The sequence below is a fragment of the Zootoca vivipara genome, chromosome 1 (assembly GCF_963506605.1).
Source record: "Zootoca vivipara chromosome 1, rZooViv1.1, whole genome shotgun sequence".
NCBI lineage: Eukaryota > Metazoa > Chordata > Lepidosauria > Squamata > Lacertidae > Zootoca > Zootoca vivipara.
In genome coordinates this window covers 71,732,787-71,751,465 of record NC_083276.1, presented here as the reverse complement: position 1 = coordinate 71,751,465, position 18,679 = coordinate 71,732,787, and the positions used below count along the sequence as shown (strand labels likewise).

Genomic DNA, 18,679 nt, shown 5'->3' with positions numbered 1-18,679 from the left:
AGGGCGGAAGCCTGTGGCCACAAGTGGCCACAATCCTATACCCTTTCACCTGCATGTTGAGACAAACATCTGAATAGTGTAAAATAAACTATACTGTAAGTACTGTAGCATACTGTAAAATAAACCTTTGGTCGCCCTGTCATGCATTTCCAAATACAGTAATAGCTAATGTTTTGGCATCCTTTCCTTCTGAAAGAGATGAGCAGGTTCATCATTTCCTTGACCTGTATATGATTTTTTTTATTTATGAGAAACCAATGTCTTTCTTGAACCTCCAGAGCAACAGTTAAACTTGCAAGGATAATGAGGAGTTACATTTGTTTTTAATTGCACAACTATAATTAGACTGCTATCTGCATTTAGTTATTGCTATTAAAAGTTTAAAAGTGAGAGGCGCATCATAGCTTGAATTTCAAACAAGCCAGAGCCTTGGTTGGTGGGGATAAATAACAAGTGTTCTTTGATTTGGCTGCCTGTCTTGCAACTGAACTGTCCACGTGGTCAAATAACTGCAAGATCTCCTGGTGCAGGCTCTCGCCTCTTTTTGTAGTGAAGGAAGCAGGGGGAAGTAGGAGAAGGGAGTTCACTACTTTGAGGCTTGCTCATAAGCTTTTCTGAGGAAAGTCCTTGTGTGAGGCAGAAGGAGCGACAGCCTCAGTGCACGGGTTCCAGGGCCAGCCCCAGTGCTTTTTTTACTGGGGGAGGCCGCAGGGGTACGCATACCCCTAAACATTTTGTGAATCTAAGTTTGGCCTCATTGAGGGGCAGTATTTCAATATGAGTAGATAAATGAGAGTCCCCCTAAACATTTTTTAAGAAAAAAAGCACTGGCCAGCCCTATCATTAGGAAGAGTGAAGTAGGCACCTTTGGCGAAATATGCTGGGGGACAGGAAGTGGACGGAACTCTGTGTGCCATTCAACTCACCTCACATCCCCTAAGATAGCTTCTGCCCACAGGTGCAATGGAGGATACTGAACTCAACTTCGAGTCTGGTCAGCTTCTGTGTCTGGAATGGGAAAGGCACCATCTTTTCCTTTCCCCAAAGGCAGCAAAAATATTTAGGAGAGAATATTTATTTGATATTTATGTGCAGTTTTTTTCATACAAGCATTCTCAAAGTGGTTCATACCAATTTAAAGAATCATAAAAACGTGACAGCTTAAAAACTCCTAAATAAAGGAATGAAGATCAGCAGAAGGCAACAATTTAAGAACTTAACTTGCCTGAGCTTGAGGGAATGAAAACACTTTTTCCTGTCTCTGAAAGGACAGTAACCACCTAGGGCATGTTTGGCATGAAAGTCTGAAAGGGGTGTTTTTCTTGGTTGTGCTTACAAGCTTCCTTATTGAAGAGGGATCCAGAATGGGTATTACCTGTATATGTCCTCCTAGGTGTGTACTTTTGAAGAGATGGATGTCTGCATCAACGTTTCCAGATCACTTTTATTATTTTTTGTTTTCTTAAATTTATATCCTACCTTTCTTTTGTTGTGGAAGCCAAGACGATAAACATGTGGTTTCCAGGCACTCACCCCCATTCAGACACTGACCCAACCCAGCCATGCTTAGCTTCAGCAAGATGGTAGCCTCATGTGCCTACAGCCCATACCCTGGGACACCAAGGCATGAATGACAGTAGCAGGCATCTCTTTTCCAGTAGGGGGTGCAACTAAAGTTGGTAAAATGCTGCTACATGGCTATTGTTACCTGATCATTTAGGAGAATTGCTAGATGGACAAGTATTTTCAGACTAAGAACCTGCAACTCAAGAAGGAGTAGGAGCCCATCTGCGTAGAACTGATATTTTATGACCAACTGGTCCACTGAGTCTCTCTCCCCAGCATGGCAAATCATCAGCTCCTTCTTGCCTGGGTTAAATTTTATCTATCCAGCCCCATTACTAATCTCAGGTGCTTGTACAGAAAAGCCTCTGCTACCACCTTGAGATAGACTGGAACTTGTAGGGAAAATATAAGGAGAGGGGAATTTGAGAAATATGAACTGGGGAAGCAGGAAAAGAAGCTGAGTGTTAATTAACCCTTGAAGTCAGAAGAGGTTGGAGTGCACTTTTTTTATTAAAAAAAAGCCTAGTTTTATTATTATTTTTCTTATACTGTATTGCTGAGTTGCTGGTGTTTTCACAGTGATTAAAGTTTGGTCTGGAGAACTAATGCTGAACAATTGCGTGTGTTCTATTCAGAAACAGGGAAAGTCTTTACATGGGGTAGAGGAGACTATGGTCAACTTGGATGGAGCGGGATGTTGCATGAAGGAGAGAGCCAGGATGGAAAGAAATCGACTGAACACTGTTTGAAAAAGCAAATCATTGCTCCTGTTGCAGTGCCCAGCCTCACTGGAGCATCTGAGGTAAGGAAAAACCATGAATTTTGTTAAGGTCAGACCTTATTTGTTTGTCATGTGTACTAATTTGCCTTTTGAGCAAGGGCTATCTGTGGCCCTCAGACATTATACTCTAGGAAAGATCATCCAAGCAGTGGTGGTAACAACAGATGACGGCCATCTTGTACCTCTGTGGTGGTATCTATTGAAACAGTCTCTGAGGAGATGGGACTTTGTTACCTGGAAAACAGAAGTCCAGTTTTACAGTAGCAGCAATATAAGGAGAGGCAAGCTTCCCAGATAAATTTGTGCATCTAAAAGTATATATTGCGTGGAATTCAAAATAGCGCCAAGGAGATTGTTCTGTCAGTGCAAGCATTTCTGCTTGTGAGATGGAATGATCGCCCCTCTTCTCCCCCTGTATTTTGTTCGGGGGGTTTGGGAAAGACTTGGGGAATGAGGTGGGGGGAAGCCCTGCTGCATTAACGGGGGTCCTTGTGGTGGCTTCTGCTAGAGGAATAGGTAAGCTGAATCCAGACTATGGTGATGATAATGATTTCTCCTCTGTTCTTCCCCATGATATCCCAGCACGGATTGCAATAATTAAAAAAATTCAGTACTAAAACCAGTTAAATTACAGTCAGGAGACTAGTGTGGGCTCTAAAATTTATGTCTTGGTCATCAAAAGCCAGGGCAAGGTGGTGTGTTTTCAGCATACCATGGAAACTATATTATGAAGGAAGGTGCCAGATGCACCTCTTTGGGAAAGGAATTTCATTGTTTAGGGGTTGCCACTCCTTCTCCACTCCAAATCTGAGCGTGGTGAAATTACCAAGAGGGCCTATTCTGCCTATTTCAACACCCCAGACAGTCCGTAGGAAGGGAGTTGGTCTTTCAGATATATTAATTTTAAGAGCAATCCTAAGTGTTGAGTTTTGTTTGACATAATCTGGATATGCCTGGCTATGTTCCCCCTCCCACCCCTGCTTAGTAACAGCATATTATATTTTAGTGCATCTATAGTTCAGTCTTTCCATGTACACGTTCTGATGTACCATCTTTTGTGGAGCTGAGAGTTTCAAAGCACTATGGACCTATGTTGTTGTTTAGTTGTTTAGTCGTGTCTGACTCTTCGTGACCCCATGGACCAGAGCACGCCAAGCACTCATGTTTTCCACTGCCTTCCGCAGTTTGGTCAAACTCGTGTTGGTAGCTTCGAGAACACTGTCCAAGCATCTTGTCCTCTGTCGTCCCCTTCTCCTTGTGCCCTCAATCTTTCCCAACATCAGGGTCTTTTCCAGGGAGTCTTCTCTTCTCATGAGGTGGCCAAAGTAATGGACCTATACCTAAATGAAAAAAGAAGTTGCCAAGAATTCGGCCGATTAAAAAGAGCAACTTTAGAAGCATTGAATACTGTGAACTCACGGGTGGGAGGAAGTGAGAGTTTGTTTTATTAATAAACATCTTAGTAAGATCAGCAGTGTTTAAGCTGCTACTGATATAGAATGAAAGAGCTTACAGGGCTGAATTGGATAGCTAAAACCTTGAGATGTCAGATATAATCAGATCATGAAGAACCTAAGGGTAACTGATTTTTTAATATATATATACAAAAAACAATATTGACATTTTGGCACTAGCTGGTGGCAGTCGCAATCCTGGAATGTAGCTAAAAATGGGACTGTCGCTTGTTGAGAATGTCAGAAGTAAAACACCTGAATACTACTTGGGTGTCAAAGTCTTCTGCCCACATCAGCTTGAACTGTGACAAGGGGCATTTCACAGCACAGAGACCCCACCACTGATCACTGGTGACATCAACTGCACATGGAACACTAAATCAAGGAAGCATTTTGCACATCAAATGCTTCTAGATTGGGTGTTCCCCCTTAAAATGAAGGCTGTTTCTGAGCAGAAAAAACATATCTGATTAATTAACATATGCATTAAAATTTCACATTGCCAAAGCAGTATTTCTGAAGCAAGAAACATGGGGGGGGAGTGGAGTTTTTGAACAAGTTAATCGGTTTTTTTTAAAAAAGTTGATGGAACATGAAATTTTGTAGGTAGGAGTATTCTTCATCAAGAGCATTGTCTTCATGCTTCTGCAGAAGGATTACCGCCTTTCTCTTGTGTACAGCTATTAATGATGCTGGCAGATAGGAACACAGCAAGAAATTCCTGTAGAAACATTTTAATGCTCCTTTTTGCAGTTTATCAAATCCTCCAGCCGATGTGATAGCAAGGATGATACAGCAGAAAAAATTAATATGAGGCATGTCAACATTCATGCATATTTGCCTTTATAAAACTTTTTTCCACATTAGTGTTAAGTTGCCTGCCCTGGAATAGTGCTGGTTATCTTATTTTAAATATTTTAAAGCTGCCTTTAAGGGTATAAGCACTTTCAAGTTACAAGATAAAAGTATAATAAACCGATAATCAAAATAAATATGCATAATGAAAGCCACTTGCATGAAAAAACAACAGCACCCAGCTAGCTGTAAGCTAAACACAATCAGTAATGCAATAATGCAAAACATACCTTCAAGGAAAAGGCAGTGAAAACAGATGAGTTTTAAGGACTCTTCTAAATGACTGTAGGGAATGAGGATGACTTGCCCCCATCAGCAGTACATTTCAGAAGGATAAAATCACTGCAGGGGAAAACACACACACACATACACTTCTGCCCAACCTGATTATTCTGAGAGGCAGAAGGCCTCAGCTGATGAGCTTAATGTACAGAGAGGCTGATATGGGGGAAGGTGCCCTTCAAATAACTTGGACCTAAGCAGTTGGTGGCTTTAAAAGGTTAAAATATGTACTTTAAGATGGACTCTAAACAGACTGCTAACTGGTGCAACTGCTGCCAGCTGCCAGCCATCTTCTTCTCTGGGCCCAGAGGCATTCTGGGGAAATGAGATTGGTGGGCAGCTGGAGCCTTGGCTGGCACAGTGCTGTCACTGCCTCGCCATGTGCCATTATTCTGTGTGGGGGACCTCAGTGTTTGGCTGCAGGGTCCCATGAAAGTGCAAAGTGTACTTATTCAACACCAACTTATTCCAAGTTGATTAGCACAGGCACACATAGGAAATCATTGAAGAGCTGTCACTGTGCCAAAGTAGTATATGTTGTTGTTTAGTTGTTTAGTCGTGTCCAACTCTTTGTGACCCCATGGACCAGAGCACGCCAGGCACTCCTGTCTTCCACTGCCTCCCGCAGTTTGGTCAAACTCATGTTGGTGGCTTCGAGAACACTGTCCAACCATCTCGTCCTCTGTCGTCCCCTTCTCCTAGTGCCCTCAGTCTTTCCCAGCACCAGGGTCTTTTCCAGGGAGTCTTCTCTTCTCATGAAGCGGCCAAAGTATTGGAGCCTCAACTTCACGATCTGTCCTTCCAGGGAGCACTCAGGGCTTATTTTCTTCAGAATGGATAGGTTTGATCTTTTTGTAGTCCATGGGACTCTCAAGAGTCCTCCGGTACCATAATTCAAAAGCATCAATTCTTCGGCAATCAGCCGAAGTCCAGCTCTCACTTCCATACATCACTACTGGGAAAACCATAGCTTTAACTATACGGACCTTTGTCGGCAAGGTGATGTCTGCTTTTTAAGATGCTGTTTAAGTTTGTCATTGCTTTTCTCCCAAGAAGCAGGCGTCTTTTAGTTTTGTGACTGCTGTCACCATCTGCAGTGATCATGGAGCCCAAGAAAGTAAAATCTCTCACTGCCTCCATTTCTTCCCCTTCTATTTGCCAGGAGGTGACAGGACCAGTGGCCATGATCTTGGTTTTTTTTACGTTGAAGGTTTTTTATGACCTTCATGGATCACTGCCTTGTCGTGGTGAAGGGGCTTGAATAACTCAGAGAAGCTATGAGCTATGCCGTGCAGGGCCACCCAAGACGGACAGGTCATAGCTGAGAGTTTTGACTAAATGTGATCCGCCTGGAGAAGGAACTGGCAAACCATTCCAGTATTTTGCCAAGAAAACTCCATGGACAAAGACAACAGGCATATAAAGTAGCATATATTTTCTCTTTATACATATGATTGCTTCCTTGAGCTCTAATATTCTTACCGGAATTCTAAACATATAAGGAGAAAATGCAAATACTGTATAGTAACAAAGTGGAGAAGTGTTCTGTTGCATTGAACTATATTCCACTGTAAATGGCTGTGTAAATGGTGAGGCAGATAAAATAAACAACACCAGTATGAAAACTGAATAAGCATCAGATCTTCAATTCTGAACAGCCAGTGTGGTTAGAGCCCTGGACTAGGATCAAGGAGACACATGTTCAAATCCCCACCCAAAAATGAAGCTGACATGATGAACTTGTGTGAGGCCTTGCCTCTCAGCCTAGCCTGTTATTAGGTCAATAATACTAATAATAATCTATTATAATAACAATAATAACAATAATAACAATAATGGGATTATGGGCTTGTTTTGCTTTTGCTCTTTATTATGCATTTTGTTTTTATTTTGTATTTTTATACTGTGAACCTTCCTGAGATCTTTGGATGAAGGGCGGTATACAAATTTAATAAATAAATGAAATCAATACAATATTAATAGCAACTTTTATCCAAATCTAGGCTATTGAATACTGCTTGTGTTTATAGATTTATGCATATATATTTTTTTGGGAATATGGGTAGCAGGAGTTTAACACATTTTGCTGTAAAAATGGACTACAAAGGCTTTCAGTGAATATATTAAGCCTTTGAAGCCAGATTTGCTATTCAGCTGCCGAGAGCATGTCTACAGTACATTAGATGCATCACTAAGCTGATTACCAAAACTGTAGGTCTTAAGGACATAGATAATGCATTTTTAACTGTCTAGTCTTTCCTGGTGCCCTGAAAAGTTAATTTTGTTTTAAAAACATCTGATTAAAATAGCAGGAGGAAGATGATGATCTTTCCCCTTGCCTTAATATCAGCAAACTGAAGAAGGGAAAAAAGAGCAATTTACAAAACACAGCATCATTATGCATTGGATTGGCCAACTGGTGGCTTCTGGGCTAGAGTAGCCTCTGAATTATCTGATCTCTGATGACCCTATGAAAAATTTGGACAAACCATGGTAAAATGTTTGTTTGCGACTTTACCTATTAGGGAAGGAAAAAAAAAAAGCTTTTTCAGGTGGTAGGAAATAAGAGAGCTGATAACCCTAAGGTTACAGAAGCTGGCCATCCCTGCTGTTTATTATGTTTATGTTTCAGAGACGAGCGTCCTGTTCTGTTTTTAATAAATTCAGTGTAAAAGGAGAATAATCCCATAATCCCATGGCAAATTTTGCATTGTAAAGATAGATCTTTAGGTGTGAGGTGAGATGTATCACTAAGCTGATTACCAAAATCACCAGATTACCAGAATCATTACTGTCCCCCCTTTGTTTTTGTACACTGTTGTGCTTTTTCTGGAACCTTCCTCCTAGGGGCAGGGAAAATGTGGCCCTCCAGTTGTCGGACTACAGATCCCATAATCTCAGACCACTGGCCATGCTGGCTATGGCTGATGGAAATTAGAGTCCAACAGCTTCTGAAGGGGCACAGATTCCCCATCCCTAATTTACAGGCCCATTTGTCCCAGCCTGTCTGTGACTCTGTGACTATATACAGATGTGGCTGCTGCCTCATATTTAGTCTGGACCTAAAAAAGCATGGCCTTTTCTGTTTATTTGTGTCTCAATTCTCCTCACTTCTGCTTTAAGCTTGTACTCAGACCGAACAAGTGCTTTATCTTTGGAGGTGACTTTTGGTTTGTGTACAGTGTTCGTGTGGAGGCAGATTGGCTGCGAGCCAGTGAGGAAATAGGCTATTAACTCACACTGATTCCATGCTTAGAGAGCCGTACTGAAAATAATTAGAACAAAGTCACTTTATTTAAAATCATTCCCCAAGTTTTTTTTGAACTTTTCTTTAATGTTTGTGGTTTAAACTTTTACATAAAAGGTTGTTCTTTCTGCTATGTTAAAAAAGATAATGTTCACAACAAGTAACTTCCACCATGACATTCAGTCTCTCATTAGTAAGCTTACAAGTTGTTTTAAGTTCAGTGGAAGATGCAGGACAATGTAAAGCAAGGTAGATTGAATACTGGTAATATAAGCTGTGAGCAGCTTGCTCAAGAGTCCTTACACTGGTTTGGGGGAAAGCCAGATAGAAATTAGTTCTGATCTTCCACAGAACACACACACACACACAAAAAGGAAAAATCTGACCAGTGTCAGACCTCTTAGGAATCAATCTCTGTCCCCCTCTCACACAGCAGTGGCTCTCCACGCCAGCACAAACATTCAAGGCTGGGGAGGACAGACATGTTCAGATTCACACTCTTGAGTCCAATTGGCTTATTGGTTTGCTGAGGTCACCAGAAACAATTGGAAGTCTGAGCCTCTGCAGGGTGGGTCTTTCATGTTCATAGGCCTTTGTGTGAAGTTGCCGTCTTGAGAGGATACCTATCTGATGTCTAACCTACTTATTGAAATCACTCCTGTAATGTCTTGGTTTTCTGTCTGAGATACTGATAAACATTTCAATAGCTATTTCTCATTATGACAGAGGTTAAACCTAACTGTACTTTTAATACTAATTTTTAATGGTTTCAGAATAAGTTTGGAGGAAACCGATATAATCACATAATAAGTAACTTAAAAAAATCAGTACAGAAAAATCTTTAGTATAAAAGCCTTGTCCCTAAAAATATTTTATAATCGGTGAAAGTGAGAGTTCACATACAAAAAATAAAAGTAATTGTAGAACACCAAAAGCTGCATATTACTTATACACAAGTTGCTGAAAAAGGTAAAAGTAGAAATAATATCAAAGAAGGTAGACTAATAGACTTTTTTTGCATAATATGAGGTTAATTCGTAATAAAACAGACAAAAGGATATCACATGGTATGAAAGTCTTCAGTTTTAGACTTTCTTTTGGATAGGTAAATTTGTGGGGTGAACTTTTGGAACTTTCCTACCCAACTTGTAGGAAAGTGCCTTATATCAATACATGGTCCATCTATCTTGGTGCTGTCCATACTGACTAGCAGAGCTTCTCCAGAGATTCAGGACAGGAGTTTTTTTTCAGCTCTACCTGCAGATAGGAGAGACTGAGCCTGGGACCATTTACATGCAAAGCTCTGCTCTGCTGCTGAGCTCTCGCTTTTTCCTTGCAAATGCCAAGCAGCTATGGTTGCATCCAGTGTTGAATATTGAATATGCAGCACTAACTAGAGAAATAACTAAATCTTTATTTAACAGGCGCTGTAAGAAGTCATGAACGAGACAAGGAGTGTGATCTGTGGTATAGGATCAATAGGCTGAATTGTGATGTTTTCCTTTTTCCTTGAAAACAAGATCCCAGAATATTGAGTACAAATCTTTGCATTATCTTGCAGTGTTGTGTTTCCTAAGCCCTTCAGAATGCTTCTCTTTTGGGTGAGGCCTGTGAAGGTGCTTTAAGAATAGTGAATTATTTAAACAGTCAGTCAAAAGAAGCAGTGCTTTTGAACACTGCTGTACCTGAAAATTAGGACAGTGTACAGTTTCCACCATTGCCGATTTTGAAGGAAAAGCATAACACTAAAAACTATTTTGTTTTCTAGCTGCACAGTGTAAAATTTATGGGAACAATCCACCAGAAATAGGATAGAAGAACTTCCTAGGAAATTAAGCTCTGTGATTTAAGTATTTAGCCAATGCTATCCCAAATGTCCATGAGAGGTGTTGTTGTTGTTGTTTAGTCGTTTAGTCGTGTCCGACTCTTCGTGACCCATGAGAGGTAAAACTTCTAAGTGATACCTCCCTCCTTGGAATATATATAACATATCAAAAGCTGAACATCACTCTTAATTTAGCTGCTAGAATAAAGCCAGATGCTAGCACTTTAATGGGGGTTCTGAAATGACACACTACTGAAATACGTTCACTGTTGGGCAGAGTTGAGGACAGAGCTACTTGCTGGTCCAGTCTTTGAGCAAAGCGGCTATGTACCAAAAGGTGTCCTTGTTCAGTGTTAAGTGACTGTGATGGACGTCTTAATGGACAGAGTGGTCTATTCATAACTAGGTTTTCCCCCTTAAAAATAATGTCAAAAACTAGGGGGCGTCTTATACACAGATACACCTCCCCCCTCATTTACTTAAATCTGAGCTCCCCCAAATAGGGGGCATCTTATACATCGGGGTGTCTTATAAACAGGAAAATACAGTATATTTTGCCTCCATTCATTTTCACAAAGGAATGACATGACTGAACAGGGGTTTTGGTGTGCATGTTTGTGAATGAACTGTTCTGGAATGATATTTTAGGTTCAAAGTGCACTAACAAAAACCACTTAGAAAAAAACACAGTATTGGTATCTAAAAGTGGATGTGGCAAGATAAAAGCAAGCTAATAATACTCACAGGTCCCTGGAGAAGAGAGGAAGATAAAAAGGAGAGAGTACCTTTATCTGCAACAATATCTGACTGGGAGAGGCTGGTCCCTAGGGTTGTATCCAGTGCTTCAGCTTCACTCTCCTAACAAATTCCGGTGTTCGCATCAGTGCCTCCTCTTCCTCTCCTGTTCCCTCCAGTCTTCCATGTGCTCTCAAAATTAGCTCCAGCTGGTTTGGGGGCCCACTGTAGCAGATTATGGGGACATAAAGAGGGAAGAGTAGAAACGACTGTCCAGTTATATGAGTGGAACTCCACTCATACAACTCATGGATGAAATTTTGAATTAATTAATCATACCATGCAGATCTTAATGGGGGCCTAGATTGGCAATATATTTATCAAAATTAGTGGCAATATTCTAGGTGAGACCCTGTCCTTCATGTGTGAATAAAAACCACCAGCCCTCAGTCAAGTTCATCTAAAAGTGATCACATTTTTATTTGCTGTCAGTATTTGAATAGAGCTAGTGGTCTCTGACAATGAGGTTTTCTGCTTGAAGCCCTGCAGCCTTTGACAGAACATAGTTAAGAAGCAGTTGATATTGTCCTCTGACCTTACAATGTTCTGTTGATCAACAGCGGGTGGGCTATTAAGGTATATATATGGACCCACCCTATTCTTCTGACAGTACGTTGTGTTAAATTGTTGCAACCTGCTCTGGGATCTTATGGTGAAGGGTGGATAATAAATTGAAAGAACAACAATAAACAAGCATCACCATCAACCAGTATTTGCTAACATTCTGGTTTTAAGTTAAAAGTGGTAAATGAGGGAAACTATTTAAAGATAACATGTCTGCCTTTGGATGTGTTCCTTGGATGTGTCTGTCAGGATTTGGGGAACTTATTTTCATTCAAATATTTCTCCTAGGCTACATTATTATTGATCCTATCTCAGTAAGCCAATCTGTAGCTGTATTTAAGAATCATTGGAGCATTAGAAAAATATCTCTAAGATGGTTTTTTAAAAAATAAATAATAATAATTTTGACACATGACGACTTTAAATCCAAAGGTAATTTTTCATTTCATTTAGTTCTGATGCACTAGTTCAGCTTGCACTAAAAATAGATGAAATGAAATCCATACCCCTGTTTTTCTCATCCTCAAAAACAACATAGATCCCCTCTTCCAATCACTCTTTGTTCCTGAGAGATAAAGAAATGAGTATTTACCAAATATTCTTTTCTACCAACACGATAAACTAAAATGAATGGATTTAGCCCCTTTCTCCAATATGCTTAATTGCTTAAAATTCATGCTCTGCAGGTCAGTAGTGATGATCAGAATGTGGTTGCATGTATGTCAAAGCAATGTTAACAACACACTGCCATTGAAATTGCAGAACTGGTGTTTGCAAGGTGGCTGTACTTGCATGTTGCTTGCATGTTGCTAACTCTGTGACACTGGAAAGAAAATGGAGAAAAAAAGAATTAATATGAAGATTTTTGAGCACAATATGCTCCTACCTTTGAACACTCTTTACTATCCATTTCTCTAGTGTGACTTGTTTTAACACAGAGGCAAGTGGATCTTTTTTTTAAACCATTTAAGACTCCATAAACAGCACAGAGAGATGGTACAAGTTCTACAGTTGATAAGCAAGGTGCCAACAGAAGAATGCGGATGTGCTTTGCACATAGAGTTGCCAACGTAACAAGTTGTGGACTGTAAATAAAGCTGGCCAGGAGGGAATTCAGGTTGAACTTGGAATCATGAAATAAAGGGAATAATACATATTAGCATCAAAGCTTTTTTAGGGCTTGGAAGTTAAAACTAACACTGTCTGCTGTGCCTGAAAGATTGCAGGGTGCCCAGGTGGGACGACTATTATAATACGCTGTTGCTGTCCAGCCCTCATGATCAAGGAAAGCTGTTGCATTCTGTATCAGCTGTAGCTTTCAAATATTGATTCATCTTTTCATTTTTTATGCTGCCTTTCAGCCCCAGCTGGGGCCCCCAAATTAGCTCAAATTAAAAGCACATTGAAACCGCATAGTTAAAATAACACATTTAACATCCACCCATCTATGTATAACTGCAGACAAAACAGCATTGTTATTGGCTTAATATAGCCTGACAGTTAAAATAAATGGTGGACACATTTTCATGTTTAATCTCTGAAAATGGAAGTGTTAAGAGCAGGTTGCCATGAATGTACGATGGGAGAATCTTGTCCGAATTCTGTACAACAACAAAAAAAGTTGAATTTTTAAAAGTAGTCCTAAAACTTTTTTGTTGTTTAGTCATTTAGTTGTGTCCGACTCTTTGTGACCCCATGGACCAGAGCACACCAGGCACTCCTGTCTTCCACTGCCTCCTGCAGTTTGGTCAGACTCATGTTGGTAGCTTTGAGGACACTCGTCTTCTGTCATCCCCTTCTCCCGTCCCCTTTTCCTTTACAGTATTTCAAAAGTACAAAATTTCAAATAACAAAATAAACTTGCAATAAACTGAAAACAGCACGTGGTTGTACATCAATATTTACTATTCCAATACATCAAGAAAAATACCATTTCCCCATGAATTTATTACGTTGATTTGCTTGCATAAGAGGTTAATTCAATCATTCTCACAAGAGTTGCATTTTTTCCCTTATCAGGCAAGGCTTTCACTTTTCTTATTGAAGTTATTGTTGGGTGTATCTATTTTATTCAGATGGCAGAAGTGCTGTTTCTCAACAAAAGACCTTTCTTTTGTTTATTAGGCCACTTTCTTGGCACTGCCTTTTTTTAGTCGTGCCAGATGGCTCAGAATTGGCCATTCGTTATCTTTCCACAATTGCTGTCCACTTTGCTTGAGGAGGTGACACCATCTGCTGAGTAGATTCCTTCCCATGTGTACTAGAAATCATTTGGGGGAATTGGATCACATTGTCAAATTCCTCAATATGTTTGGAAATGTAATCCAAAATGATTTGGGTTTGCTGTGGATAGTGCTGCAGCTGTAGTGCCTCAATGCATCTCTTCATCACTCCTTCCCTGTATTCCTGGACATGGAAGTGAAGGGAGGAATCAGGGCGCAATGTAAGGTCTTCGTTGGCCCCTCGATGTACTGCTTGTAAGGGAATGGAGAACCATTTGAAATGCATACTCGTGGCATCATCTAGGGATGCAGCCACATTTCTCAATGGTTTCTGGTAGCCCTGAACACGGCTGTGTGGGTTTGTGGCATTCTCACGGAAGCCTTACTACTTCTAGAGCCCTTCTCTTACTGCATTTTACCTTTTGGTAAGTTTGGGGAAGAGAGTGCTGGGAAGTCACACTTGTCTGGAGTCCACTTCATCAAAATGCTGCTGAAGTGGACTTAAGCCTACAGAAGTTTATACCATAATGAATGTGCTGGCTTTTATGGGGCTGTAAGACACATGCAGGTGGCGATGGGATGCAGGTGGCGCTGTGGGTTAAACCACAGAGCCTAGGGCTTGCTGATCAGAAGGTCGGCGGTTCGAATCCCTGCAATGGGGTGAGCTCCCGTTGCTCGGTCCCAGCTCCTGCCAACCTAGCAGTTCAAAAGCATGTCAAAGTGTAAGTAGATAAATAGGTACCGCTACAGCGGGAAGGTAAATGGCGTTTCCGTGCGCTGCTCTGGTTCACCAGAAGTGGCTTTGTCATGCTGGCCACATGACCTGGAAGCTGTATGCCAGCTCCCTTGGCCAATAATGTGAGATGAGCGCGCAACCCCAGAGTCGGTCACGACTGGAACTAATGGTCAGGGGTCCCTTTACCTTTACCCTTTAAGACACATAGAGGTTTAACTCTAGCCACTGACAGTCATCGTAATTGGAAAGTGCTTACAGCAAAAACAACGGGGGCACTTCTAATGTAACATTTTGTTCTCAAAAAGTTAAAAGGACTGGTTGGAGCGTGATAGAATATACCGTATTTTCCCGTCTATAAGATGCCCCTATGTATAAGACACCCCCTATTTTGGGGGACTCAGATTTAAGAAAATGGGGGGGGGAGATGGCCCCGTGTATACGACGCCCCCTAATTTTTGACAGTATTTTAAAGGAAAAAAACCTACTCGTACACGGGAAAATACGGTATGTTGTTCACACATTTGGCTTTAACTTTGAGTGGCAACTCTAGAACTCAGTGAGTCATAAGAGTTGGAACTATTCTTTATGGAAGAGCTCTTGCAGAAGAGAAAATTTCTTCTGCCCAACATGTTGAAAAACACCACATCTTATTTTAAACAAAGATCTGCAGTATGTGAAATGTATCATTTGTTCAGGCCAGGGACGTCTTAGCCATAGAGGCTACTGGCGCAAGGCGCCACGGCGGCAAGGCTCCTTTGGCATTTCTCACAAGCCCATTAATAAAACCGCAGAGAAACCGACTTGTTGGTCTCCCGATCCCTTTACAGCCATGCTGGGCTTAAAGCCCCCGCTTTCCCCTTTCAAAAAATGAAATAAATCTTTGCTCTCCGGTGGACAACACAAGATATGGGGGTAACCAGAAACACAGACAGACGACACAGAAGCCCCCCCCCCCGCCACGCCGCTCTCCAATAACGTTGCAGAAGGACCCTTCCCCCAAGGCAGCCACGCGTTTACACCGCTGCATCTGACTGGGTTGCCCCAACACAAATGGAGATTTATATAGGAAACGGGGGCGCTGGAGGGAGCTTTGCACTATGGCGCTGGGTATGCTTAAGACGGCCCTGGTTCAGGCATAAGGCATGCTGCACTGAATTATCTTTTCCCTCTGAAGATGAGGTTCACTGTTGGGTCAGATCAGTGTCTGATAGTTGTACATAATAATAATGATTCACTTACTGTTTGTGTTTCTACTAGAAATGTAAATGTGTTTGACATTCTTATGGATATGCAGTTTTATTATTCTGTTTTACTGCGTGGAGTCTTCTCTGAATAATTTATTTTATATTCACCTTTTAAATAAGCTCACAATGGCTGTTTAGCTTGAGAATAAATTTCTAGACTCTTGGGGGCTAGGAGAGATGGGTGTTCTGTCCCTCCAACAGCAACTGCTTCCATGGAACCTGTCTTCCATGAAGTGTTGGTTGCACCAATTTCTAATAATACTTTTTGTAAAATTACACTGACAACTTCTTTGGCGATCACTCGTAGCTGAGTAAGATTGCCTTCCATAAACACGATTTTAACAATGGGTCCGTAAGTGACTGTGGAGGCCAATTCTGGATCCACACGTCCTTCCACAGCGGGGACATTGGTTTCCAGGTGGGAGTTGATCACGGTGTGGATTTGCCAAGCGTGCCTTCCTCTTAGCACATTTCTCCCTTGCGTCCTGAGATCGAGTTTCTTCAAAGCCCATGACACCTTTGGTAAAGGCTGTTCTCCAACTGGAGCGCTATCAGAAGAAGAAACAGCCAAATTTTCACATGGGTTCTCCTTCTGTGTGACCTGAAGTTTGCACTTCAACTACTTTCCCTGTGCCCACACTCCTTATTTAACCAATAGAAGATTTTACCCCTTCCAAACTATGATGCTAATGGAAATGAACATATTCATGTAAAACGTCTCCCTCAAATTTGTCTAGGACAGATACTGTTTCTCCTACCCTTTTCTTTTCTGCTTCCAAGCAATAATCTGAGGGTGCACGTTTCTTCAGGGTGTGATCCTGCAAATTTTGAACACCCCCCTTTCTAGTGTTGTGTTTTTAGAGACTACAAGCTGTGTGTTTTTTAGAGAATAATGGAGCTGGGAGCAGAGAAAGGAAAAGAGAGAAGTTGCCTTGCCTTGCGCTTCCACAGCGACCTGTTCATTTGCTGTCTTCAACCTGACCAGAACAAAAGGTGAGAAAGGAACTTAATCTCCCAGCAGCCCCTGATGCAGTTGAGGCTTTCTTTCCCAAACCATGACCAGAAGAGATCATTGGAATTTTCTCCCTACCTCCGTGTCTGACACACACACACAGCTAAAAAATGTATTTTTTCTGCTTGTTGAGGATACACAAGCATACACAAATTAGCATATGTTAGTGTGCCAGGCACATATGTGAAAGTGGCTTCAGTATAATTAGGCTTAGTTGATAACGGTACTTTTCCACTGTTGTTGTTTTTTAAGTAGGAGCTGTGAACGTGCTGTAACAAACTGCACTGCAGGCTGCAGTATCTGGTTGGCATGCCAGGAGCGTCACTAGCAGTGTACAGCTAAGTAGAGATTGGTGAGGAAACTGGGTCAGAAAACATGCCTACTGTACCTGCAGATACCGCAGAGCAAAACAGCAAAGAAACGGCACTGTCCACAGTATGGCACTGTCTTACAAAGTATAGAAGGAGAACGCTGCCAAGAGCAGACCATAACATTCGTATCATAGCTCATGATGTAGCTCAATTTTATTGCCAGTGATTGTAGTCATGTCTGTTGAGCATATGAATTTGTTTAACAGTCTATGAAAAATTTGCACGTAGAACCATGAAGACCAAGATTAATGAATCTCATGTAAATTTGTACACAAATACTTTGAAAAGACGAATATTTTATACTGGTAATTAGGGTTGTGCAACCACCACCACCTCTGCTTTGGTTTGGATCTGATTCAGTGATTCAAGCCCTGATTTGGTTTGGATCAATTTGGACTCAGGATATCCGAAATTTTGGTCCTCCCATTGACTTGCATTGGGGGGGGGGAATGGCCATATTTTTATATGGAGGTGCTTGAAAATTGGAGACATGATAGCCCCCCAGGAAGAGAGTAACCCCAACAAATTTCAGACATGTAGATCTGCTTTGACTGCATGAAGAGAGACCTCCATTCCACCCAGACTCCCTTCAGCATAGTGGATTGGTGGTTTGGATTACTTTGCTTATCTCCAATTGCTACATGAATATATCATGAGAATTTTAATCCAGATGTCCATCTAAGAAAATGTGAATTATGCAGAGAATGCAACTTGTACCCTTCTACAGTGGTACCTTGACATCCGAATGACTCGACTTCCGAAGGTTTCGACTTCCAAAGTCGACAAACCCGGAAGTCTTTTCGCTGCGCACGCGTTCTCCACCTACGTAGAACGGGCGCTTTGACAACCGAAACTTCAACTTACGAAGACCACCGTGGAACTGATTGCCTTCGTAAGTCGATGTACCACTATATATGGATTCAGTAGACAATAATCAGTTGAATACATTTCCAGAGGCAGGCAACAGGATACACAAGAGAGGAAGAACACTTTAATAAATTTTTGACACTTTTATACCCCCACACTCAAGGTTTTTCTGTCCAGTTTTAGATGATTCTTCCTTCCCATTGTAGCCCTCTGTGACACAATCCATGTTGTTCAGAGAACTCTTGACCTCTGAAGCTCTAAGAGGGTAGAATACAAATGTGGCACTTGGACTGGTTTATCGTTCCAGTATATTATCACAATATATAGCTGTTCTCTCTGTAATGAGAAATCAGTTTTGTAAATATATACTTTTAAACATTTTTTTCTTTTAAAAATGATTCCATTTGTAAGAAAGGCTCTGATAGCTCTACTGAGTTTTAAATCTAAAACTATTGTTCACAGTCCTTTTTTTTTTAAAGTAAATGAAAACTGGGGAGGCTATTATTTTTTCCTTAATTAGAAAAAATCTCTTTGGGAGGTTGTGTTAGCTACTTTGCATTGAAGTTGAAAGCTTTAGTACTTTTCTATTCTGATGTGCTGTGTCAGTGCTTAGCTTCTTTCCATTAAGTTGTTCCAGTCTCTCTTCCTAGAAAGAAATGCTTGTTTCATGCTCTTCAGCATTAATTTTCAATGTGTTGACCCCCCCCCCATTTCCTTTTTCTTCCCAGCATATTGCATTCTTCAGTACGGATTGGGGTCACAGTGGTCTCATGGCTTGTACTAGTTGAAGTGCAGAAGCCAGATATGGAATGGCATGGCCATGGCAGGATTAAATAGATGAAAGTAAACGTACTTCCC

At 41.1% G+C, this 18,679-nt stretch overlaps 1 protein-coding gene across 3 annotated transcripts in view; it reads left to right on the top strand.

The window, feature by feature from the left end:
* SERGEF (secretion regulating guanine nucleotide exchange factor) overlaps positions 1–18,679 on the top strand; it is a 96,303-nt gene that overhangs the window by 16,569 nt on the left and 61,055 nt on the right. For 2 of the 3 annotated variants that reach the window (XM_035120459.2, XM_035120412.2), the window contains one exon: positions 2,202–2,368. In XM_035120459.2, the coding sequence (XP_034976350.1) occupies positions 2,202–2,368 (167 nt within the window). Of the gene's footprint in view, positions 1–2,201; positions 2,369–16,457; positions 16,565–18,679 lie in introns of all 3 variants that reach the window. The other variant, XM_035120430.2, reaches the window with a different exon arrangement.